Here is a 26,911-nt window from a genome sequence, read left to right as displayed (position 1 = left end):
CTACATACTTCTAGCGCAGGTATTTTCCCCGTATATATATTTTGTCATATGCAAGCAGCTATATAGAGAAAAGAGCTCGAATTGTCTTCTTCTTATATCAGTGAAGCGTAATATATAATCCCCCCGAATAATGTGTGCTATTTCCTTCTTTCCTGCTCTGCTCCGAACCCCGCTTTAAAATTTTTCCATCGCTCCTCCCCCTGCTATTTGTCAGAGTTTCCCAAATTTTCCATGTAAATTTCACATCTACATCCATGCCTTTCTCAGGAAAATAAACAAAAGCGCGAAGCTTAAACACGCCGTGAAACCCGCGCGGTTATCCCACATTATTCGAACCTTTGTTTACTGTTTTCCTGTTTTGATTATTGCGTAAGCTTGCCCGCTTGTTACCTTATTCTGCAAAAATACAGATTACGCTTCAAAAAATAGTCAAATAGACGCTCAAACGTTCAATTTTTCTGTTTCACTTAAAGACTAGCGGCCCATACAAAGTTACCCGTTTGTAACGCTTTTTACACACAGGAAAACGAAAATGTAAGTTCAACTTCCATCAATTTTACAACAGCTATTACTTTTTGCAGTCAAAAACGAAGACGAGGCGTCAGCAGTATCAATATCTGAACCAGTTCAATCCGATCTTCGACAGAAAGACACCGTTAATCTATTTTTAATTTTCAAAATAATGAAACATTGAACGTTTTTGATGTATTTTTAATGCTAACAGCAGGTTTGATTGAGATCTATATTCCAAACACTTTCAACAATTAATAAGTTGACTCTTAAAATGCTTGCATTTTGCCTGTTTTTTTTTGGTGTCCCGCATTTTGATCCCTCTATCATTTCTCCCCGATTTTATTTTAATGCTTCATATAATTGGTGCACTTAAAGGGTCTTTCCCTAATATAGTCCACCCTCGAAGTTATAGCCCCCCCCCCCCCCCCCCCATTATGGTATATTTACCATGATTGGAGGGGGGGGGGTATAGGCTCCTACGCCACTAATGTTGGGGGAGAAGCTATAATGGAAAATACCCCCTTCAACTTTATAAACTAATCATTTGGCCATTCCTAGCAGGCCATGTTCTTGCCTTGGTGGACCATGGGATCTGACATGAAAACCCCAGTTGAGGAGACCAAACAAAAATGACATAAACTTTGTAAGAAACCTTCGGTATTTTCGGTTTCAAACGTAAGAAAGCTTTGGTATGTTTGGTTTGTTCGGCATTGTCGGTTTCGAACGTATGAAAGTCTCAGTATGGTCGTTTTTGGACGCAAGGGAAATTCGGTATGTTCGGTATTTTGAAGAAAGAAATCGTCGGTATGTCAGGTTTTAGCCGTAAGAAATTAGCATTTTTTTATACAAGAAACTTTGATTTTTCAGTTTATAATGTAGTCAAACGTATGATTCGGTTATTTTGCAGGGATTTCAAGCTATCTCCTCAAGGAAAAAATAAGAATGTGCAAATTCGTTGACAATTTTTGTAGCTCATTCGCAAATCTATTGAACATGTCGCATTCATTGAGTTTCGACATACTTTCTTGTAATATGCAAGCAAAGTTTCTGACGATTCGTTTCGTTTCAAAACGCCCAATGCAGATCGTTTTCATTGTTCGGTCTGATGGACTTATCTGGTCTTCAGGCCGGGAGGTTAAAAAAATATACCATAAACGATACCACTGTTTCTCTAAACGATACCGAATCTCGCTTAGTTTAAAACCAACGATACCGAATTTTCCTTACGTCTAAAAGCGACAAAACAGAATCTTTCTTACGTTTAAAAACGGCGATACCGAAACTTTCTTATGTTAATTTCCGAACAAAAACAATAATACAGATGAAGAAATCAGAAACTTTTGTTGTTTTTCGCCAGAAAAAACGACGGTGCCCACCATTTCCTACGCTTGAAGACCAAAAATTTCTTAAGTGGGGAACATCAAACCCAGACTTGGGTTTAATTCATCCAAAAAATTATGAGAAGACTTGCTTGTACTAACAACTTCTAATTCACATGGTGCAATGAAAGAGGGGTGAAACGATAGAGGAGTGAATAGATGAGAACGTTCTTTTTTATCTGAGAATGGTATTCACATGCAAGGATTGAGCCATGCATGAGGAACTTAATGAAAACATCTTTTTGTAGTGACACCAGTGTTTTGAATTAAATAACAAGTTGAAGAATAACAGGGGAACCCTGTGTGTGAAAATAAAAAAAACAATTATGAGAAGACTTTGGCTATCACTATTAACAAGGAGAATTATGAGGCAAAAAAAGGCAAAAGAAGATTTTGAAATACTAATTTTTCCTTCATCCGTGGAAAGTAACTTTGAAATACGACCGAACAAAATTTAGAACGCAAGATATCTACATTAGCAGATTCTGAAATGCATGGTTTTCTAACATTCAATTTCAGGTCTTTTAACCGCTAGTGTTTACATTTTGTAAAGTGGTTTTCACTACCTGGTTCTCGTGCTATAACAGATTTTCCCAGTGATTTTCATCAGAGTATCCTTTGCAAAACCTGTCGACAATTTTTTTGTTTGCATATATTATGAAAGTTGTGTTAGCTGCTAAATTTCCACACTGTCACAAACTATTCTGAAGTTTTCTTTTTGTAGAGTATCTTTTGTGAATAGCTTTCCTCCTATTATTCTCTGCATAGTTCTGATATGAAGTCAAAAACTTTCGAATAATTTTTGTTGAGAATTCTTTTTGCTGAATATTTTTTGCAGACGATGCTTCCTAAGCTTTGCAGAGAGTGAAGGTTTTTCAATTTGCAATTGCAATTGTTTTTGATCTTAAAACGAACCATTAATTGAGCTGATGTGTTTATTACCAATTTCTTAAGTGCTGATTGTACTGAGAAGTGTGTACTTGCTAAGTTAAAGATTTTGCGATGCAAAGAGTTTAGTGTATCAAATGTTTTACCTTAATTTAAAAAAAATTAAAGCAGCTTTCAATACGGAAGACACCATTTTCATTTTTGAGAGAACTGAGGTGACATGATCAATTTTATAGAAGCAAATTTATCTCCATAATTATGTGCCGTATTTTATTGTAGAATGCAGTGAATCAAATAACAGTTTTCAATTTCCGTTTGAACTGATCTGTTCTACAATTACAGAAATTTGTTTTTTTAAATGAGTCTTTTTTCTGAAATCAATTGTGTTTGTTTTACTTTTTTTCTCAGTAGAGACAAACTCTTCCAATAAACTCTCAGCTGTTTTATAATTTTTTTTGTAAAAAACTTTCTCCAAGAATTCCCAAACACTAATGTTGATCGAAATTCTTTAATAATGTCTTCAAAAATTTGATAAATTTTTGTAACCTTGAATGAGTAAAAATAAACTTTTTTATTTAAATCAAAGATCAAAAAAGTGCAAATGGCGCTAATTCTTCTGCAGAAAGCCTAAACTTGAATAGCACTGTTTTGGGTTTGAGAATTTCAACACGGATATTTACGAAAACTACCTCCGATTGCAATCACAGTCTGCCTGACGAAAAAGTTTGAGTTTTTTTAACCAATTTTGGAAATTATTTAAAATTCATTAGTGCTTTCAAAATGTTTTCAATTCTTGAAACATCAAAAGAATTTTATTCGAAACTGATGATGGAACTAATTTTGTGTTGAACTATTCGTTTAAAAAAACAGAAAATCGGTTGAGAAAATACATTATTGGCAATTTATGAACTAATGCAGAAAAACACTTACTGTGGATTTTGGTTACATTAAATTTTTGTCAATGTGTAGGTGAGAGTTTCGAGAGGATAAACTTTATCCACAAGTCACTAACGTCAAAAACTCCTTGCCGAACTTCACTGGTTTATCGTTTTTTTTTACATTTATTTATGTGAGGTTAATCCATAGTTACTAAAAATGAGATTCTGAAATGATTTTTCCCCAAAGATTGTGTCTTTTTGTACTCATATTGTTCCATCATTTGTAGGCCTCATGATTACTTGTTTTACAGATCGGGAGCAGCTGTGCGGTGATATGTTTTTAAGAGATGAAGGAGTTATTAGTGACACCTAAAGTACGCTTGATCTTCATTTGGTAAATATTTGTCAACCCAAGAGCTTTCGCTGATATTCTTCGTGGGAAAAATTAATTATACTTTTTCGAAGAAAAAGTTTTCTGTTAAAACGTTTCCAATGCTAGAATTTTGTATTGCGTAGATGTTCATGAATGAGGAGAATTAGACAAAACTTTTGTAGCCAAAATCATCCTGAACATTTGCTCTCTCGTGTGGTAGAAGTTCGTAGAAATTGTGACAAGAAGTCGGATTTTCAAGCAAGAAATTCTTTGCAACTCGTTTTCAAAACGAATAAACATGTTTTTTTAGCCGTCATTATTCCTTTTTTCTATCATATGCTAGGAAAATCTGATTGAAATACACAAACCAGAAATCAGAAACTGTGCAATTATCTGATCTAATGTTTTAACAGAGATATAAAGGTCGTTCACAGTTTTCGGAAGTTGATGTCACTGAACTAATAAAGATATATCACAACAGAAAATATTTTAAGAAACGAAATCGCTGATGTAACTGAAATCAGTTTCTTTGTTGCTAAATATTTTTTGCACAATTTTGAGGCACCAAAGTTTGTTGACAATGGGATTACTAGTCGCCTTCTTAACAGGGGGTTGTTAAAATCAGTTTGCATTTGCTCAGGTAAAATTTTGAAAAAGTTCGAAAACTGTTTTTTGCCTTTCTTGACGGTAAATCCATGTTCAGAAGAGCTGCCGAGACCTTTATCAACAAAATGCATGAATCAAAATTTCACTTTTTATATCTGAAATTTTGTCCGACAAAATTAAAACAAGCTGTCAAAAAATGCAAAATTCTGAAAAAGGTAGAAGATCAGATATATGGAAATTTCCAGCAGAAAGGCTTCAAAGCATATTTATGTGCATTTTTTGCTTCTATTTGGCTTTCTGAAATTTTCAATTTGAACATTCTTTAAAACTAGTGATAATTTTCATCATGCACAAAGACAAATTTAAGGAAAAACAGATATCGAAAATAGGGGCAGCACTGCAAAAAAGCACTTTTGTTCTTATTGATCCGCGAAGGAGAAGAGATCGCATCGGCCGTTTCATTCAAAATTTTGCTGTACCTTTCTCAATTTAATTTTCACAGACTTGCGAATAATTAAGAAAGGGGTGATATTTTGAACCAACTTTCCAATATTGCTGAAGTTTATCAAAATATATCAATCTTGACCCAAACCATTGCAGGTGGCTTTAGACCAAAATAGCTGTGAAATTGGGTAAGATCAAATTTTATTGGGCAAACAAGAAACTTTAGCAAAAACTTACAAGCAGGTTTCAATTGAGAAAAAAGGACAGCACATCGGTGGCAGTATGAATCTAATAGGCCAAAACAGGGAAGAATTAAGAGAAAACCGACCAAATTCGAGCAATTTTAGCTTCAAATTTGGTGTAAAAACGTTTGCAGCTTTTTATCTTTTTATCTGAGACACAAAAGTGTTTTCTATTTAATAAATCTGATAGAATTTTGCATAAAAAGCTTCATGAAGTAGATGGTGTGAAGTGGGCCTGATTGTATAACTTTGATCACTTTCTTTATTGTCACACTTTTCTACAAGGCCACTGCACGCTCAGTTTACTTCACTCATTAATCGAGATAACTTTTTCGTAAGACAAATAAGAACATTAGCTAAATGGTTGCTTCTAATAGTTTATCTTTTCAAATTAATAGATTTGCGAAAGAGAATTGAGAAAAACTACATCGGCCAAGAACAGGTAAAAAGTTACTCTACTCACCTTTGGTTGCACCTAATAACTTGGCCCCACTTACATCTCTTCAACAACAAGCGTTTGCTGGTATCGAACTGAACTCAGTTAAAAATAAAGGGCAGCCAATTATACATACCAAGTGAAAGTGTTTAGCATGAGAGGCTACTTTCGAATTTTGCAACGTATTGAGAAAAGGAGAGAAACCAAGTGCAGATATGACCCAAAACAATTTAGCTATCAGAGTAACGGAGGAGGAAAAAGTCCTGATTTGCCATTATTTTAGCATTTTTTTACTCTATTTTTTTGTGAAAACTAAAATTAAAACTGACCGCAACAAAAACAAAAAGAGACACTGCCATGATTAGCATTGCGGTTGGTTATAACGCTTAAAAACCTGATCATTTTCTGACTTTAAGCTTTCGAGAAACATAAAAATTCGAAACCAATAAAACAATTTAAAAACCAGGTTGATACTCCCTTTGCTGTGATGTATCTCATCTGCTTTTTTCTAGAAGGAACTTTTTCAAAGGTTTGGTCTCAAAAACTACTCTCGGTTGCTTCAGATGTCTTCTTGCTTGCGTGGAACAGCTGATGTAGAAATTGTAAAAAAAAAGTTTGAATCGCGAAGGACTAATACGCATTTGAGCAAATCTGTCTAATTGCTTATCCTAAAAAATTATACTAAATGATCTTATGAAATTTCAATAACAAAATACTAAATCTTACAGGAACTACAAGGAAATGAATTAGATTTATTAGATTGTTTATTAGAATGAAAGGTTATTATTTATTGAATCTTTTTAAACTGCCGTTCATCTTTGAAGTTCACAATAATATGAGTCGGAAATAGAGTACAGAAAAATTAAAAGAGTGTCCCCATTAGGGACAAAGCATTAGTAGTCAAACATAAAATAATCATTATTTTGTTTTAATGAATTTTTTAGCGGTATGATATGTGAGAGAGTTCGTAACAAGGTATGTTTTTCTTGGAAAAATTTTTCAGTCTTATGACTTTGCCTTCCTCAGATTTTTTTAATTACCAACACTGTGAGTTTACATGACGTTAAAGATATTCCTTTATCCCTTTCTCGGTGACAAATTATTTCTTAAAAAGTCATCGCGACCAGTTTGTTTGATGAAACACAGTGCTGATAAAGCTCCAACCTTTTATTTCAATCATACCAGTTATATTTGTTTTAGACAAAAATTTGTGACCAACTAGTTATTAATGAAAATATTTTTTGTGGTCGTAATGCCTTGATTTTTTTCATCTTCTTCTAGAAAAGATCGATCAATATAGACACATAGAAATCATAAACTATGCCATCTTTTGCCGTAATTCATAATTTTGGTTCCTACACATAAGTTCACGTGCCGAAAACAGCAAGGATTTTTTGTGTCAGAAAAATTTCTTGTGGAGCGAAATCAACGTTGTTATTGAAATAACTCTCAAAGGTGATAACTAATTTTTCGTGTAATCGACTTTTTGATGATCGAGCGAAACATTCATCGAAAAAGTTTCACATTGATCATTTTTACCCCCTTTATATCGAAACTTTTACTTGGCCCAAAATGAAAAAAGCTGTCAGAGAATGTCATATTGTGAAAACCTTAAAAGTTGTAAAGCTGTTTAAAATTTCTTCGCTACTGAGCGCCAAATATTCTATGTTTGTTTTTCCGAACTTTTCAATTAGCATTAATTGATAAAGTTGCCGAGAATTATCAAGCAAAAAGACAATTTTAATCAGAAACAGATAAATAAATTAGAATCAGTTCTTCACAAAATGGCGTTGTTTATTTATTTTTTTGAAGGGACTGAAAATGAATGAAGGGACAAGAAATCACACCAGTAGTTTGTCATACAAAAGTTTTCTTTACTTTTCTCAACTGAACTTTCATTTGCGGTGAAAGAAGATTATAGATATAAAGCAATAATTGGAACCAAATTGGCTCAAGTTTATCGAAGCATACACAGCTTAGTTCAATTATTTTTATTTAAATATGCTTGTTAAGAACAAGTTTTTTTTTAAAAATAGAGCTCAGTCTAAATGACAACTAGTTGCTGACTGCAACTAGAGGATTGCTGACTGCGTGAAGCTTACACGCTGAAACAGGGGAAAGTTATTGAAAACTCGGAACAAATTGGAAGAAAAAAAACAATCTCAAAAGTTCTATTTGTTTCAACTAACAGCACACAGTGCCGAAATGATTTCCAGCTCACTTTTAGTTTACAGCTCACTTTTAGTTTCGACAAAAATTGCGGAAAAAAAGCTTCAACAAAATTAATTTGCGTTCATTGTGCTTTATAAGTCAAATCAATCTTAATTTTCTGATATGCCGATCTGTTGGAAAGGACTGAATAAAAAACTTTTGGTGATTTTGTTTCTGCTTCTTAGTACATAATATAGATCCTTAGTGTCTATAGCCCTCTTCAAAGATATTTTTACAGGAATGAGGGCCAAAATTGTTTCATTGATTACACTCTATTTAACGCTAATATATGAACACAATCAGTTAAATCAGAGGTCTGGTTAAAAGAACAAAACGGACACAATTTATGGCTTTTTCAGGTAATATTTTAATTGCGTAATCAGTATTTGAAGCTCTTATTGATCATCAAATTGAACCCCAGCGGTTTTTTTGAATCTGATGCATATTTGATGCATGCTATTAGGCTATATCAATACGTTGCTAGTAAATAGAGGTCAAACCAAAGGTGTGATTACTATGTAAATTGTCAAACCTATTTACGTCCAAGGTTACTGCAAGCACCGTTTAATTCGATCACAACTCAATGGAACTACTCTTCGTATGATAAGTTTTAAAATTTTGAAAATTGACAGCAACAGGTAAATAAATAGGATTAGTCGTATTGAGTCTTTTAAAATTTCATAATTTTCTACAGATACCTAATTTTTTCTGTTCTCTGAGCAAAGAAGAGGAATTTTTTCTGTTCTCTGAGCATTTTTTGGTGTTTAAATTACATAGCCACATTTTAACAGAAGATTTATTCTGAATTCAGAAAAAAATCTTCACTATAAATGACACAATCAGTCTTTTAACTGTAACATTCAATAGTAATAGGCAAAAGTTCTATGCCATAAAATATGGGTCAAAGCGTTATGATAAATGCTTGTTTCAGGCTTAACGTTATCAAAGAAGGGTTAACAGCAAAAAAAATTATGAGATAGAAGAAAATTAGGTTCTATTTGAACATTATAGTTGGTTTTTAGATGCGGAATTTTTGAGTTTTAGTTCAAAAGTGACTTGAAAATTCAAATTCAAGAATCATTTGAGATTTTTCAAGACCTTTTTTCTACAATTTTTCTGATGAATTTTTTTCCCTAACCTAGAATAGCACATGCGACTATAATCCAGAAAACGGTACCTCGGGTTTATTACGATCCATCAATGGAAAGATCTAAAACGCTGAAAAAATTGAGAATAGTTTTCATCGATTTTCAAAAATTTTCATCGATGTCAAACTGGATTAACCCATGGTCAAAACGATAGTCGCTTTAGTAAGGGGAGTAACTATATAATAAACTGGTTTTTTGTTCAGTCAAATTTCTCCAACAAAAATATTGGTCGCCGAGGATTATAGAGATATTTGTCTTCTGAACGGCTAGAATTTCAAATTATAAATGCTTTTTGAAATTTGATTTTTCAGAGGAGTTACAGAGGTTTACAGATTAGTGAATTTTAGCCTAACTTGTCTCGTTTGTTCACTTTTTTTTGTAATTCTGGCTAAAATCTGATAAAACTGTTAATAATAGTTTCTTTGCTTTTACATTTAAGGATTGAAGAAATTTGGCGAAAACTTTAAAATAACTGTTTTGGCAAAAAGTTTAGATATGTTTCTGAAAATTCAGCCTTTTTCCTCTTCTTTTCTAAAAAAAATGGCAATAACTGTCCCTATTTAGCCAGATTGATTGGTGCAGACATTTAAACTGCTGGCAGAGATTTTTTTAGTTAGATATGGGATAATTGTGCCTCCAATTTCTAGGAAAGGCTTCTGGAAATAACGCTATTGCGATCATTCGCTGAATTAAAACGATATCTATAAAATTGCACAGTTCTTTTCAAATATTCAGATTTTCGTTTGTCAGAAACTTCCACATTTTCCTAGAACAACTTTTTTTTAACAGGTGCAAGTGATAGCAATAACAATTTTGGTCTCAGCGTTGATTTTGGCAATAAAATAGGAATCGGGTTGTATTAGGGGTCTGTCCTTTTTGAAAAAAATTTTCTTTTTTCATCCCAATCACAAAAAATAAAGTCTTTTTTAATTAAAAATGTTCAATTAAGAAAAGATTCCTTTATGTTCCAATAAGTCACAATGAAAAAAATATTCTGTATTATGAGTAAATCTTGTGATTTTTCTGGCTCAGACAAAAAGTCTCCGTAAATATTTTTATAATTTCTTGACGTTTCCCGAAACTTGATTTTTTGTATGTAGTCTAATAACTTGGTGTAATTATATAAATATCTATTTCAAATTCTAGGGAGCTAATTTTGGTACTATCTTAATCGTTGAAGCGATATAATATGGTTTTTTGGTAAAATAACTCGATAAATATCCGAAATTTTTTTGAAATTGTTGGCCAAGAAGTTACCTATTTCGGTAAAATTTTTGGAGTTTTTTCTATTTTCATGGAATTGAGGTAACAGCTAGAAAAGTTTTGTTCTATTCGATATCTGAAAAATTTTCGGATAGTAGCGGAGCGCTGTATATATATTCTTAAATCAATGTTGTCTTTTCCTTTTTTAGTTTTAGATAATAGCCAGATTGATTTCAGATCAAACATCAATAAATGGCAGGTCAATTTTACGTGCAAAAGGAGGCCAATAAACATATTTAATGAATTAAGTTAAACGCATATTTTTTTTTGGCCTCTACACAATTTGAATACTTTTTTTCGCAAATTTTAAGCTCTGCCTGTATTCAGCGTCAATGTGTAGTATCTTTAATTATTATCGCCAACTAGATGTAAAATTGGCTTCCTAAGCTGTAATAGGCTAAACTATTAACCATTTTTGGTTGAAATCTTACAGTTGTTGTGTCTACGCTTTTTGTTTTCACAAAATTATTGTATTTTAAAATTTGGCTCGTTCTATCTTTTTTGTGCAGTTTCAGCGTAGTCTCAGGAAGCGATAGGTCGCATTCATTTTCAGGTTAGATATAACATAGTCTCCAATGCTGTTTTAATATATAAATAATGTAGATTTGCGCTGATATTACGAGCTTTTAATTTTCAGTTTTATTTTTTTATTTTTTTTAATTTCTGAGGATCTTTTTTGCTAACTTTTCTGAACAACATTTTAATGGCACATTAGTGACATGTTACATAAAACATTGATAGGGTTCAAAAAGGGCACAGGTCATTATGTTCAATATTTTTAGTGTATTGATTTCGATTTTATTGGCTTCGACAAAGTTTTCTCTCAAAATTGACATGAATTTATGATTTCTCAATACAGATCTTGTATTAAGATTTAAATAAAGCATAAATGAAGCCCTTGGTTGATTTCATTTAATAGCTAATTGGTTTCATGACTTTGAATTTATTTGTTTTCACAAACTGTTTACGTATTTTATATATTTAGCCGTTTTCTGTCTACTTATTAATAGTTATCAAAAGGGAAAGGTTTCATATTATTTCTGATTAAAAGCAATTCAATTCGTTTAATTGAATCTGTATCTTATGCTCTTTTGAATTTTTGCATTCAGTTTTTTTTTTAAAAATCGACAAACATTGAGTTTTCGTCGTCTGTAATGACTGTTGTTTTTTATTGTTATTTGTTTTGTTTCTTACTCTCCTTAAGGGCAACTCTCATCGGCCTCTAGTGATTTATTGTTTGAGTTGTAAAAATGGCGTTCTGATAATGGCACAAAAAATTTTTTCGAGTGTTAAGGGATTTTTTGAACATTTTCCTCATTTGTTGGACAAATAGGGAAAAAACCCGTTTGAGCGGGATATAAACATTATGTGCGCCTCCTTGTTCTGTTGAGGATCACAACAGATCGGGTATTTTTTGTTAGATCTTCTAAACTATGAGCTCAATTTATAACGCAGATGTTTTCAATTTTGTTAGATCTTATGCGTCAGAGATTATATATTGGGGGATCTGAGCTAGAAAACTTTTTGCGGAAACTGGTAAAATATCTTTTGAGTTCACAGTAATACGAGGCGTATTCTGAGAAATGCTTTGAAATATTTGCTTAAGCAATTCGATCGGTTAAAAGAAAAAGGTTTGGATTTAGTTGGGCAGCACAGATTGTAATAAAAGGGTTAATAAGATCAAAGAAAGGCCATGTTATTAAGCTAAACAAGCGAATTGTTTTTCGCAATATTTACTTCTACTGAACTGATATCTTAGATGCTAGAAAATAAAAGTTCTGATAGGCTTGGGGTAGACAAATTCCAGCATCAAGTTCTGGTCGAAATAAAGTCTCGTGAAAGTTGACCCAAAGACTTTTTATGGAGTATTCTTGACGAGCATGGCCTTTTCGTACCAATTTCGGGTCGATCAGGGCGTGTTCATAAGCTGGGGCCTAAGCCTGTGTCATAAGTGTTAATAAAAAGAATCTTCAAACGAATTTTAAACAAAATCTTGATATATTTCTATCGAAAACCAATTATTCCACTTTTCGTTGCCATTATCTCGCCATTTTTTTAGACATTCCGTTGCTTCTTAGAAGATGTCTAAAGATAAAGACAATGCCAATGATGGTGACGGCTCTTCAAGTGGGGGCAACAAATCAGAAATGTCGCTCAGAGCACAGAAGAATTTGATTCCAAAGTTGATCACGCCTGTATTCGTGAGACAGTTTCTTGGAGATAAAGAAAGCGCAGTTCTTGAGTTGTGGGAGAAAATGACCATGGAGCTGGAACGAGGAAGACATCTTAGAGCTCACGGGGGTAGGTTGCGTCCAATATGGCTATTTGTCAACCCTCTATTATATGATTGGATTCAATTGCTATTTGCTATAATGGCCTTTTGACCAAAATTTTTAAATACAATCAATTGAGCTCATTATCTTTGTTTTTTTTCGTAATTTTTTTGAAAAATTTCAGATATTAATATAAAAAAAACATTTTAAAATATTCCAAAAAAGGTCTGCGTCTTAAACGAGGACCTCAACCTGGGATGAGCTGATTTGATTTCAGTTATAGGTCAGCTGGTGAGTGATTTATGGAGCAGTGAGAAGAAAGTGGTTGAGAAAAGATTCAAGAGAACATACAAAATCGTGATCAAATTGGGCATCCTGCTGAAGAATGACGTCATCACACAGGAGGAGAAGCAACACCTGGACCGACTCACACAGGTAGCATACCTCTTCAATGGGAAAAAATGAGAGAAATCAGTTCGGATTCAAAATAATTCCATTCCCAAAATGTTCAAAAGCTTAACATTGTTTCTACTCCTTTGATTATTCCTTGTATGCGAATTTCTTGCAGAATTTTCTATCGCACTGATCACATTACGTGCCCCCTGACTAAGACTTTTTGAACGTTATATCGATTTCTTTTTTCGATAAAAACTTTAGTGGGGGTAAAGATTAAGATCAAACTTTATCCGATGGATTAGCAATAGTACAAGATCTAGACAATAAAAAATCTACATCGCATTTTTTGTTGTATATGATCTAAAATGATCCAATAAGAATTGATAAGAGAGTTATAAAAGTTCAGATTGAATCTTATCAGCGAACCGAAGCTAGATAGAGTAAAGGAACAAAAGTAAACGAGTACGATGCAAATACAAATGTTAAAACAACTACCAATTTCCGCACTCAAAATATCGACACAGAGATCTAGCAAAATATAGATCTCATTGGATTGTTTAAGATTCCAATAGGTTAAATAATGTGAATTGCAATAAGTGCGCTAATTTTAAAAAAATGTTTGAGCATACTTAGCGACCACCTGTCGAAATTTGAAAATATTCCTTATAATTTACTTATATTTCCCCTATTAATGTCAATTTTAGTATTATTATTGATGACACTTTACATGGCGTATGTTTTATTTCTCGAAGACGGTCACTGCTATACGTTAATAGCAACCCATTGTCATTTTGAGCAGGAAAAAAAAAGATTTATTAAGGTCATACAGAATGATAATTTACTGTATGAGTTCGTTTATCAGAAAAGTAAACGTCAGGTGGAAAAGTAGACGTCAGTCTCCTCTTGCTTTGATAAGATCTGGAAAAATAAATATTTTTGTTAGATTGTATCAGAACGTTGCAAAAGTTTCCGTGTTACACTGGAGCAAAGATTCAGTTCAGAATGTATATCCTAGAGCCACTTGATGATTTTCTAAATATGGGAATCTGCTTGAAAAAAAAGCTCGCTTGAGGAAAACTAGCTTTCTTGAAGCAATAGCAAACAAAAGGACACTCTAATCTTCAAAAAATAGGTCATTTTTCAAAATAAAAAACATTGAAAGTACTTTTAAGCAAATTGTGTTTTATTAACTCTCCCAAACTTTAAATCTCGGTTTAACTCGATCAAAATTATAAAAACATTAACTCCAATCTTAGTGCTTTTTTATCCTTACCGGAGAAACTGGAGAAACTGTACGCTCACAGCTCAAAAGTTTTTACAAATCTGTTGTAATTTGACAAATGATGCCAAGTTGCAGCTAGAGTCTGCTGGATTTGTAAAAGATTGCATTTATTCACACAACTTTTATCTCTTTTTAGTCAGAAACCAGCAAAATAATAGCTTCATTCAGGCAAGAATCATCCATATAGGTTTAAAATTATTTTGAAAAATTTTCTTACAAACTATGTTGTCTTTTCTCTTAACTTTGCTCGTAAACAAGAAATTCTTGATGAGCGGTTTGTAAATTTAATTTTCAACACTAAAGTTAATCAAATAAAATGATAACAAACTTCTCTTTTAAAGTACTTTTTCGAGTGCTCAACATTTTAGCCCAGTACACGTTTTAATTTAGAAGCCAGTGGAACAATTCAAGTTATCCCAGGACGCAGGAAAAAAACAAAAATAGAAGTCGAACGAAGGAAAATTTTTGGTGTCACAAATCAATATGTTGTATTTTGTTTGACTAACTTTCCCGGTATTAAGTCATTTGAAATTAATCACGAGTTTTTATTATTCCAAATTTGCTGCCTCTGATTTCCCTGCTATCAACAAAAGTTGTTTCATTTTGAGTTACTGAAATAGGATAACTTTTTGCTTGTACAGATGACAAACTTCTTAGGTGATCGAGAATAGTGTTTTAATTACTCAATTATAATAAGTTTCACAAAACGGTTGAAAACAGTTCTTTTTAATGTCACAAAGAGTCACTTGATTATCAAATTTTTTGTGTCGGTTTATTATGTGTTTAAAAGATGACTTTATTAATATTTTATCAAGATTTACCATGCAAGAGATGGTTTAAATTCTCAATAATATATTTCAAGCTTTAAGAAAAGTGAGTATCGTGCGTGAAATGACATGATGAATCTTCTTTAAATTCTGGGGGAAATTTAAGCGGATTGTGAAACAACGTAATTGGAATGAGTTCATCTAACGTCGCGAGTTGTGGTTGCAAGAATACCACTTTTTGTCACAACCTCTACAACTTACATGCACCCGGACTGAACGTCAAGTCTTAATCAGTACTAATTTCAGTGAAATTGCAAGTCATGGATCAGTACTCTATTAGTGCTCTAATCGGGCCATTTTTAGAAATGGCACCTCTTGAATCTAATCTTAAGTCTGTGCAAGTCTTGAGCAAATTTTGGCCAAGACGTTGCTAGACTTGCGCAAGTCTTGGCCAGGTGTTGACAAGTCTTGAGCAAGTATTGATTAAGACTTGAACAGTCTTGAGTCAAGTCTTCGGCACCATTTTTATTTTTGGTTTACTTCAGTTTCGCAACGAAAAACAAACGTCGCCATTTACGAAGGCTTGGCTTCAAAAAGCCTTCAAAGTGGAAAAAGAAGCACACGAAAATGCGACAAATTCCATAATGTTCACTTGATAGAGAATGAAAAAAATTCTGATATCGCCCAAATATACCAGCAATAGCCACTTCTTTCTGTCCACTGAAAAGAAATCAATTTCTCATTGTACATATGGAAAATTTTAATTTGATAGGTGCTCAAGTAAACAAAAAGCATGGCCAGGTTTACAAACTTCTCGTTAAAAACTGACGAATTTTAACAAATTTTGAAATGCATAACTTAATAAAAAATATCCTCTCTAAACTCTACGTTGCTTATAAAGTTCGCTATAATCAAGAATTGTCAAGCCTTGGCCAAGACTGGGCGAAGACTTGCCAAGACGTGATCAGTTCTGATTCGTCAATTTGAAACGTATATTTCAATGGAGAAGTACTGAACAAGAGTTGACCGTGCCGGGCAGGCGAGAAGCTACAAAAATGTTGCATCCTGTAGTTTTTCTCCTGAGGCTTTTCACAAAACGTTCAGCCGCACAAAAATTGAAGTAAAATTTTTCTCTGCCATGTGAATTGTTTGAAATATTGGCGATACCTGCCTTTTCAAAAAAGGCATGAAAGTCAAGTATTCTCCCTCACCTCTTCTTTGAATCAAATTAAAAGAAAAATTGAGTTCCGATTCTCCATTTTAAGTTCGATTTTGGTCTGGTTTCAGCAAACTAGAGGAAAAAATTGAAGATTGAACGTTTTTTTTAAAGCATGACGATCGACATTTTTTGTCTTTCAGCATCTGGAGATGATAGCTGAGATCACGGTGAAGACCTTTAGAGACAAAGTGCCCTACGACTACGAAATGATCTCTGGACTTGTTCACACTGTCGGTTAGTTGTCACCCACGTTTCACATTTAAAAATAGTTGCATTAGTTTTGGCTTTTGAAACATGGAACGTGGAACTTTTTATGAAACATGGATTACAATCTGTCTGAAACTTTTGAAAACTGTCCAGTTTTAGACCTCAATTAATGAAAATTGATTAAACTACACAGTCGAGCTAACTACTTAAAATTGAGGAAATGCCTTTTCATCGGTTGAACAAAAATTTTTCATGTACATTTTTTAAAATTTTTTCTTTGGAAAGATAGGCCCATCCAGTGAAATACATAATCGTATTAGAATCTTGACATGTTACAGGGCAAAAAATTTTCACGATCATTTTATATCGGGAAACAATATTTTAGCAAGTCATCAAAGAATTATTGATCATAATATGGAAAAATATACAAACTTTTGCAATATTAAAAGCAATTTTTCAAAGTGAAATTAAAAGAAAAAACTTTTTATCACACACAATTTATCAAGATCTTACAGCATCTTATCTACGCGGCATCTTATCAATTAGTAAAATAAATCGCCTTTGGGCTTTTGAAATTATAATTCGGTCTCTTATTTTGACACATGTTATCTTATGTCGATCAAAGTAACATGTATTAAACCAGGTAGTATTTCCCAATAATATCTATACTGACAAAAGCAAATCTACATGTAAGCGGGGAATATTGATTACAATACCCCGTTTTGACAGTAAAAGTCCTCTAAGCTTTCCCTGATATGAAAGTACCCCCGCTCAAGGACATGCAAAAAATCAATTGGCCACATGTAGCAAGGATAACTAGTATTGTACTTTAAACTAGCGCTGTCTTGCGTAACTAATCAATATTCACTGCAGTTTTGGAGGAAAAATTTAAAATGCTATCAAGGACGTTCAACTCAGCTCAGTAAACCTGTGCAACTTCAAAGTTGGAAAAAGCAAAAAGTAGGAAAATGCTGTCTGCCGTTTATTACATTTTGATGCAATTTGATGCTGTAAAAGTAATTAACCAAAACTAGGTTTTACAATCTACAGTTTTTTGCAGATTTTGAGAAATCAAAAGAGAATTGAAGGCTTAAAAGTTTACAATGACAGTGGAAGAAAGAGAAAGTGCATTGTAATATATTCTTTGATTCTATATCAAATAATTAATTGTTGAAGTAATTTAGGAAACTTAAGGCGCAATTGGTCCTGAGAAAAGACAGTAATTAAATCTGACTTGCAATTGCCATATTAGGTTTGCAAAAATAGTGCTGTATCAATTCAAAGCTGTAATAATCAATGAATACATCTCAATTTATACTAGTTACTTTCATCTCCGAACAAAACTTGATTGGGCAACAAAATCACCCTGACCAACTCTTCAGTTGCAGCTGCATAGAGTTATGTGTTTATGCGCTTCGAACCTCATTGGTCGTATTAGAATATAATCTAATTTGGGATGCTGCTCGTAACTAGTTCTATCTCAAATAATCTCTGCAACAAGCTGAAGGCTGAAATGCTGGTACACGAGTCATTTTCAAAACTGGGAAGGTCCGATTACCAGTCTAGTTTCAAAACGGATTCAAAACTACGATCATGCCACTTTTTACACTTGTCAGTCTTTGCCAAAAGTTACCTGTCAAAATCATATATCGGCCCAGACATGGCAAGTCTAAAAGGTCCAAAAAAGGCCAGAGGTAACCCAGTGAAACGAAACTTGATACACCTTGCCATGTCAGAAAGTTCTTGACAAATCGTGCAAAACTTGACACATCTTGCCAAGATCCTGATAGACAAAATTTCTTGGAACACCTTGATACTTGATAAGATCTTGGCAAGATCTTATCAAGACACGTCAAGAAATTTTCTTGGCGTAACTTGATAAGATCTTGATAATTCTTGACACATAGAAAATTTTTTTCTAAGCAACCCGAAGTGAGGGGGTGGAAATATGAACAGGGAATCCAGAGAAAAATCGGCCATGACCAGACAAACAAGACAAAAAATTAGCCATGACTCGACGTAGTGAGAATTAGCACTGCGTGACAATTAGCAATTAGTGGTGAAACTTAACAAAAAAAATCACAAGTCACATCCATTTCAATGACAAAACACGAAATTGAATTATCATGTAGAACAGCACAATTGTTACTTTAATATCAGGCGATTACTTTTATTATTTCTGATAAAAAAATTTTGAAGTATTTTGTCCTCTGCTCTCGATAACTGCTCTTAATTGACCTAGAGCATTGCTAAAGCTAATATCTGATTTGATTGAGGGGAGTAATTACGGATCAGAATGTAGTGATTACTCTTTCCCTCAACATTATATTTTTAAACTGCTCTCTTCAAGATTTTTCTTATTTAAGCAAACGTTTTTGTCCTCGGATTCTCGAATCCGTTTCTGTTGGTCAAATATCAATGAAAATACATTTCATCCCAGAAACAATGGGTGTTAAATCAGTTCAACCCCATTTTTTGTTGATTGCCGCACAAAATTTTAAAAAATTATGAAAGGCGAATGAAAAGACGCTTTTCGGTATAAAATCAACTAATACAAGTTTTTGGATTTACGATTAGCAAAAAACTATCACTGCAAAAATCAACTAATACAAGTTTTTGGATTTACGATTAGCAAAAAACTATCCATTTCAATGACAAAACACGAAATTAAAATATCAAGTAGGACTACAGATTTGTTACAGAAATGTTGTAGGAAGCAAAAATTAGATAGAAAAAATGTCAGAACAGGCTGGATTTTGTCCAAAGTTAGGAAAAACGTCAAACGTACTTATCTGGGAATTTTCAACCAAATTCTATGATTTCGGCTTTTTTGTGTGCGCAGTTTGGACAAAAACTAATCAAAAAACACCTAAAACTCCACAAAACAGTCCACAGCTTTCCTAATGTAGCCTTTTGTATTCTGGAATCACTTTTTGAGGACCAGGGAAAAGTATTCAATTTTAATAAAAAAAACTGTGGCGCGTAAGAAAATTTCGAAGTTTTCCGGAAATTGGTTTCTAGTTGAACATCAAATAACAGGAATTACCTAAGTCTTAGTGGAGACTTGCGAAACATGTAGGATTTTTAATAGGACTTGAGCCTTATTGAAAAACTCGCAATTAGACTTGATGATTACTGATGTAGAGTTGTAGTTCGGTACAGTAAATCAAGTTAAGTTTTAAGAGCGTGCATGCAGCAAAACTTTTTATTTTGTCGTACCGATTAGCTTAGTGTTTAGGACTTGCTGCGCAAATTCAATGTAACAAGTACGCATGCGGAAGTTCGCATCACATATAAAGCATATCTTGTTGGCGGGAGTTAAGCCGAAAATAATTTTTTTGCATAACTTTTACTCTAAAATCAAGGCTACTCAATGTAAATTGTGACAGGAACAGATTACTGGGAACCGGAAAGAAGATAAATCTGTAGACTGATTTAGCACTAATTTACTCTGCCGCCAACCTCCTGGAAGTTATTCTTGGAAAACTTATTAATTTAAACGGACTCATAAGACAGACAAACAATTTGCTCTCACAAAACTCTAAATCTGGGTATAACCTTTGGATCAAGTCAGTATTTAAGAACTAATTTGAGTTTCATCACTCAAATAAACTGTTTCAGCACAGAAAGGATGTGAAAACAATTTAAGAGGTTTGGTGATTCATTACACGACTGACTTTCGCTAACTGCTTTTTAGTAACGAAAACACTGTTGGCTGGTGCTAACTTCAAAGCACTTATCCAAGATGCTGATCTGACGCTCATTTGCTGCCATGAAATTTAATGTAGAATTTTGTTCATGCTTTTACTGCTATTATTGTTCCGACCCCACTTGTGGGGGGGGGGGGGGGAGGAACTATACACTCAAATGGGTTTTTTTGTTCAGTGAATTTTGGCCGATCGATATATTCATCGTAAAGAAATGTGAGGGGTGTCATTAAAAAGCTCGTCCAGCGCAGAATTCGAAACTAAAAAGATTTTTTTGAAATTCGTTTTTTTTTCGAGGAGTTATCGAGGATTGAAGTTTTGTGTGAAAACGTGATAATTAGCATGATTTTGCTCACATTTAGTGAAATTTTTATCCAAATTAAGATCTTCTTTTAATAAAATTATTAATTCAAAATTTGATTTCATGCCACAAAATCAATTGATTTCGAGTCCCTTATAGAGGAAAAGCGATAAAAAGTCTAGTTATGGTCACATAGGGAAGTTAACTGTCAAAAAACTTCAAATTATAATTGCGAGCTCTTTTTTAAGAAATTTTTCATATCTTTTTTGTTTTGAGAAGTGACCTATAGACTAGTCACTTCTCATACCGAGGTTCCGTTAATGAGAAACCTGATTTACAGTCTAATGAAGCCCAATGAACAAAAAATTCGTTTTCAAGGAATCGCTCGTGTTTTGTTTGGCATCGACTAATAGTTTTCGTAAATTTAAATGAAATTTTGATTTTCTTTTTGAGATTTTCCTAATTTTTCGGAGTCCTATGGCATAGACCCTTTGACTATCAATGCAATAAGTTTCTTAATGAGCTTTAATTGAACCTATCTAAAGCTTTGAGTGGGCAGCTAACGGCTGTAAAGACTTCAAAAGTGATTTTTCGAGAATTTTTCAACATTAACCGATCCTAAGCTTCTTTTCGTGAACAGAAAGTCAGTCTCAGTAATGACAGGACCCTCTTCCTTTCTACTGCAAGCAAAATTATTCAGGTTAGAGGTTCTATCCTCTAACTATTTGCTATATGACTTCAATGCCACAAGAATTCAAAATTTAAAAAAAAATTGGATTTTGTCTTAATTTTGGTTGCTCTTGAAATCTTATCATATTATCCTGATGCTGACTTTTCCCATTGGCTTACAGAAAACGTTCAGTCGATCATGGTTAAAGTTCTCAGAGAATAACTTGTGGTTTAAATGACTTCGACACTTTCTTCTCGCTTTTTTTAATTTTTGCTTTTTGCTTGTATTTGTTGTTGTTTCCATAGTCATAAGATTTATTGTTATGTCATATTGATTAACTATGCACGAAAAATATCTTTGAACTCCACTCAAGGCACAATTGAGCTTATTTATTGACTACCGTTCAAAGCTATTGAATTTAATGGCTGTTAAGACTTTAAAAAAGTTATTTCGAGTATTTTTTAACATCAACCGATCCTAAACTCATTTTCGTGACCATGAGCTTTAAGTCAGTCTGAGTAGTGACAGGAACGTTTAATCTGGTTAGCGCTTCTATCTTCTAACTATTTGCTATATGACTTCAATGCCACAAGACTTCAAAATTAAAAAAAACTGGATATTTTTTATTATTGTTTCCGCTTGAAATATTTTCACATTATCCTGATACTGATATCTCTCATATGCTTAGTGTAGACGTCAAATAGATCATGTTTAAAGTTTTCAGAGGAAAGCCTATGGTTTAAATTGCTTCGAGACTTTCTTGTCACACTTTTCTATTGAATTTTGGTTTTGCCCGTATTTGTTGTTGCTTGCATAGCCATAAGACGTATTGTGATGTCCTATTGATCACCTATGCACGACGAATATCTGTTCCTCCAATCGAAGTATAACTGACCGTGTTTATTGACTTTTGTACAAAGATATTAAATTTAATAGCTGTTAAGGCTTTATAAATGATTTTTCGGGAAATTTTTTTTAACATTAAACGATCCTAAACTTTTTTTCGTGAACTGTAAGTCAGTCTCAGTAACGACCGAACCCCCTTCCTTTCTATGTGAAGCAAAATTAATTTATTTAGCGGTTTTATCTGCTAACTATTGGTGTTATGACTTCGATGCACGAGTTTTCCTTATTTTTTTTTAAATTTTGGATATTTTTCTCATAATTTTGGTTCCTTTTGGAATTTTACAACACTATCATATTATTGATTGTTGCGTTGGCTTAGAAAAGACGTTAAGTGGATCATACATATAGTTTTCAGAGAAAAACTTATTCTTTAAATGGCTTCGACACTTTCTTCTCGCACTTTTCTATTTAATTTTTGGAGTTTGCCTGTTTTTGTTGCTTTTCATAGTTAATGTCTTTTGATAATTTATGAATGACAAACATCCTCTTTGTCTCCTTGAAGCTTAACTTGAGGTATTTTTTAGCTTCCGTTGAAAGCCATTGAATTTAATTGCGTTCATAATACGGGTTTTCTGAAAAATTTCGTGGTTTTTATGTATTTGCTCATGTTTGTTGTTTCATTGGAGTCAAATTGTTAAAAAGAGTATCCGATTGCTGTTAACAATTTAATTGAAAGGAAAAAAGTTTTCACTGAAAAATTTATTTCTTAATAGCTTTTCTTCTCGCTCATTTTGTTTTTGAATTTGCTCTTTTTGCCTGTGTTTTTTATGCTTTAGGTAGTCGTAAAGTGTTGACAAGTCTCATAAGCTTGTAATTAAGGATCGAATGAATTACATTGCCCGAAGCAGTTACTTTATGGCGAATAGTTTTGAAGCTTATGATATTATACATATTTAAGATTTTTCAGGATTTTTCATTTTTTTCAGTTTTTGTTGTTCTTTTCGTCAACTTTTAACTTTTTTCATCATTGAGAGGTTCCATACAATTACTTGTTTTTTTTTAAAAAAAAATAACATGGTTACCGATATTATGAAGTAATTGATTTTTTTTGTTGGACAATATGCGTTTTATTCTTCTCAATATGCGAACCGTTTCTTCTTTTCTTCCATTACCACAATCGCGTAATAACGGATCCAAATGATTTTCAAATATGGCCCAATTGAACTTATTTATTCATTCAGTATAATTTTAGCTGAATTGATATAATTAGAAATTGGAATAGAGGTACATAATTTTCTGACATTAGCTAATTATTTTAATGGCACCAATTATTTGTGTTTTTGCAATGTTTGTTAACTGCTGTTCGTATTTTTCTGCTTCTTTAGTCCATTCCGATGGCTTAGTCTAACCAGGGTCAGGACTTACTGGTTTCATTATGACTTTTTAGTAAATTTATCGAGAATTATTTCGTCAAAAGCTAATGATTTTTAAGACTTTATAAATTATTTGGTTTGAAAAATGTTAAAGAAAAATGTTTTGAATATCGCCTCTTTATTTCTTCTGTTTGTCGACTTGTTACGTAGTTTTATTAGGGAAAGATACTATCTGCCGCGTAGTTAGGAAAACTAATTTTCTTTGGTTAGGTTTTTGTCGGATTTGACGTTGATACTAGGTGCTTTTAAAATTAGGTTTTGATTTTATGCCATGCAATTTTAGGTTTGCTTTATTGTTTTGGTTGTTGTTGTTTATTCTCGTAGTCTTTTTAATGGCAGATGTCCTTGTAATGAGGCATGGCATTACTTAATTCATTTATTAGTTTGGTTGTGTAACGATTTTTTTAAACTCTATTTTTTTAAACTCTATTTTTTTAAACATCTATTTTTGTTTATCTCTTTGCCAAAAATTAAAGTCAAAAGGCAGTTAAGTCAAAAATGTAGATTAGCGCGGGCCGGAACATCATGTGCGAACGCACATTAACGAGCCTCCTTGTTGAGCTTTTATTCTTTTTTTCTTCAATTTTAAGCGACTCAAACTCAATATTTTGCTTTCAAATAATTCTTTAGCAAGTGGGCTGCTTCTATTCATTCAATTCCTGAGAAATGTGGTTATCCAATCACAATAGAAAAATTTCGGAACGTAACGAAGTAACTTACGTTAAAAACCGAATTGGTCTAAGACAGAATTGGTCTGTCACTGATCTTCATTGAGTCTTGTCCTCAAGTCTTTAACGCTTTTTGTTACAAAAAAGGGGACAATTAGAATGTTAACTGTTGTTTGCTTGCAAGAGGATTGGTAGCTCGCATGTCATTGAAAACTTTGGGTACAAGAAAGATACGTTTTTCAGCTTTGTTCCGCTTCAAAAGAAACGGCAAGGACTTTCAATCGCTCCAAAGAAAAATTGTTCCTCAGTCTAGCAGTTTGGTTTTAATCATTGCAGAACAACTAGAGTATAGAGATCCTTGTTACAATTAAAAATTGGAAAAAAATTTGGTAAGGGTGAAGTAAAGAATAATCTTACAGTCCCCTTTAGATTGGAATTTTTGTTCGGAAGCTGGCAACAGTTGTTAAAATTGGGCATATCAAAGTGAATCTTAGTGATTGGATGGGATGTTATTCGAAAAAAATGAATATAACCCTTTCAAATGAGAAGATATCAAAGTTAAAGTTAAAAAATATAATAAATTCAAAGTACTAGAGAAGTTCTTTGTTCTTCAGACACCAGGTAGAATTTCCGCGTTGGTTCTGCTAATTGCCTGGAAACTTCTGTTTTTAGAAAAATTTTACAATTCAATGCAAACCAGTGTGGAAAATGTTTACAATATTGTCAAAATTGGCATTGTCAAATGGGTTTGATCGCCAATCACGATTAAATTTTCCTATCTGAACTTAATTCCTTTTGTCAATAAGCTCAGAAGTCAAATTTTTATCTTGAAAAATTGAAAGTTCAATGATGTTAATTCTGTGAGAGCAAAAAATTGTGAGATTAACTTGATTTCTATTGAAAAACGTCAAGTCCAGTAAAACTTTTTTAATCAGGTTTCGTGACAGCTTATGTCAATTGGGTCCTCCTCATTCGTGAAGAACTAAACTCAATTATGAAAATCAGATTAAAATCTTAGTGGCCATACCAAGTCCTTTTCTGTCTCTTAGTAATCGTACCAAGGCATAAAAAGTTAACTTAATCTTACCAAGCTTTCAAATATTATATGCGGACAATCGAAGTAAATTTAAAAAGATCGCAAAATGTTTCAGGAATGTCATATTGTTAAACCTGGCTTTGTGCACGTGAAACCAAAGCAGGTTTTTATATCTTATTTGTCATACCAGTTTGTATATGGACATAACACATACAAAGAGATACTTATTAGTTTGTATTAGAAAGTTCACAAAACACTTTTTTAAAAAAACGCATATATTGTAGCACTTATCTTACAGTGGGTCGGCTTTTTGGAAGCGCTACTCAACACTTCGCCGGTACTGCAATCTCCAAATCAATTGTAAGCAAAAAAAAATAGAAAAAAAGATCAACAAAGCCAGGTACAGATTTCTGAGCAACCCAAAACCATTATTTAGGTTTCTTAGTAATCACACATAAACAATATATTAGTCCTAGTAATCGACTCAAATTTTTTAAAGGTTTTTAATGTCTTACATGGAGCCATAAATGACCTTAGTTTAGTTACTAAGATTAATCAGTCCAGGCTTTTAAGGTCGTGTTCATAATTCACTCAAACTGATGTTAAGATTAATCTCTACATTAGGTGAAGAAGCCAATGCAGTTCTGTGTAACCACATGACCACCAAAAACCTGAACAAGTTGTCCGGAATCGTGCAATACTTCGAAGGGAGGGACTTTCTGGATCTGGCCTACGACAAAACTCTGTCTCACAACACCATCATGGCATCCATAGTCGACAATTTGGCTGACCTAATGTGCTTGTACTAAACTGATCAAAGTTCACATTTTTTAACCAAACATGTTTGCTAATTTTTTCTGTATTTGTTTCTGTGAAAATTAATTAATGACTTGTTTTCATTTAGCTGATCGTTAAAAGCATTTTGAAACTCCAAATTAGGCAGTTACAAATGGGAAGTATTATTTTATGGGACTTTTGGACTATTATCGGTTGTCTAATTTGCTAAAGTAACTTGGTTATTCTTTCCTAGATAATTTCAAAAATTTTGAGCGACATCACCGTTGTGAAACAACTACAGTTAATTAACAAAAATTAATGGTTGCAAATATACAAATGAAGTCTGGTATGTTACTGCAATTTCAAATTTTCAATGACGGTGGATGTACTCTTACACAAAGTATTCACTTTGTAAATGAACATCTTTTTAGAAGGATAAAATTCTTGACTTTATGACCTTGTCTCAGAACTCTTTAATTTGTTTATTTAATCTCAATTCACTGGAAAGTAAATTTATTTTATTTTATATAGACTCAATTCCTCTGTTTAATTTGATCCCTTGCAATTTTAATTCGAAGTTTAGATCAACGCATTTTTAACATAAGGCATTGCATTTTAGATTCTAATTATCATCAAATCTTTTTGATTCGAAATATATTCTCTCACTGTTTCTCAAAATGAAACTTTCACGAACTGTGATTCAATGATATTGTATTGGATTTATTGAAAACAATTTCCTCGTTTTTAACTTTTAGATTTAGGGTTGCAAAAACATTTTTTAAAATTTAAATCATAATTTGAAATGTCAATGTGTAACTGGATAAAACAACTCAAATTCAATAGTTTATTGTTCTGGTACAGATCGAAGATATTGATTACAGCGAAACAGCATATTAGGGCTATGGTAAAAAATGTATGCAAAATGCTCTGAAGGGTGGTGATTATCTT

The 26,911-nt window shown here is 32.9% G+C and overlaps 1 protein-coding gene across 5 annotated transcripts; it reads left to right on the top strand.

The window, feature by feature from the left end:
* The first annotated feature begins 19 nt into the window (after window positions 1–19).
* Window positions 20–26,551, top strand: LOC142350271 (tumor necrosis factor alpha-induced protein 8-like protein 1). 5 transcript variants are annotated; one of them, XM_075402051.1, is made up of 5 exons: window positions 20–534; window positions 12,460–12,682; window positions 12,932–13,089; window positions 16,459–16,552; window positions 25,811–26,551. In XM_075402051.1, exons 2-5 carry the CDS (start codon window positions 12,463–12,465, stop codon window positions 25,993–25,995), a joined length of 657 nt encoding a protein of 218 aa, XP_075258166.1. In that variant the 5' UTR covers window positions 20–534; window positions 12,460–12,462; the 3' UTR covers window positions 25,996–26,551. The 5 variants fall into 5 exon arrangements, with proteins under 5 accessions (XP_075258166.1, XP_075258163.1, XP_075258167.1 ...); XM_075402048.1 differs by having other exon boundaries at window positions 12,441–12,682; XM_075402052.1 differs by having other exon boundaries at window positions 28–534; window positions 12,441–12,682; window positions 12,938–13,089.
* Window positions 26,552–26,911: the final 360 nt, after the last annotated feature.

The sequence above is a fragment of the Convolutriloba macropyga genome, chromosome 12 (assembly GCF_964194025.1).
Source record: "Convolutriloba macropyga chromosome 12, txConMacr16.3, whole genome shotgun sequence".
Classification (NCBI taxonomy): Eukaryota; Metazoa; Xenacoelomorpha; order Acoela; family Convolutidae; genus Convolutriloba; species Convolutriloba macropyga.
This window is presented reverse-complemented; position numbering and strand designations above follow the sequence as displayed.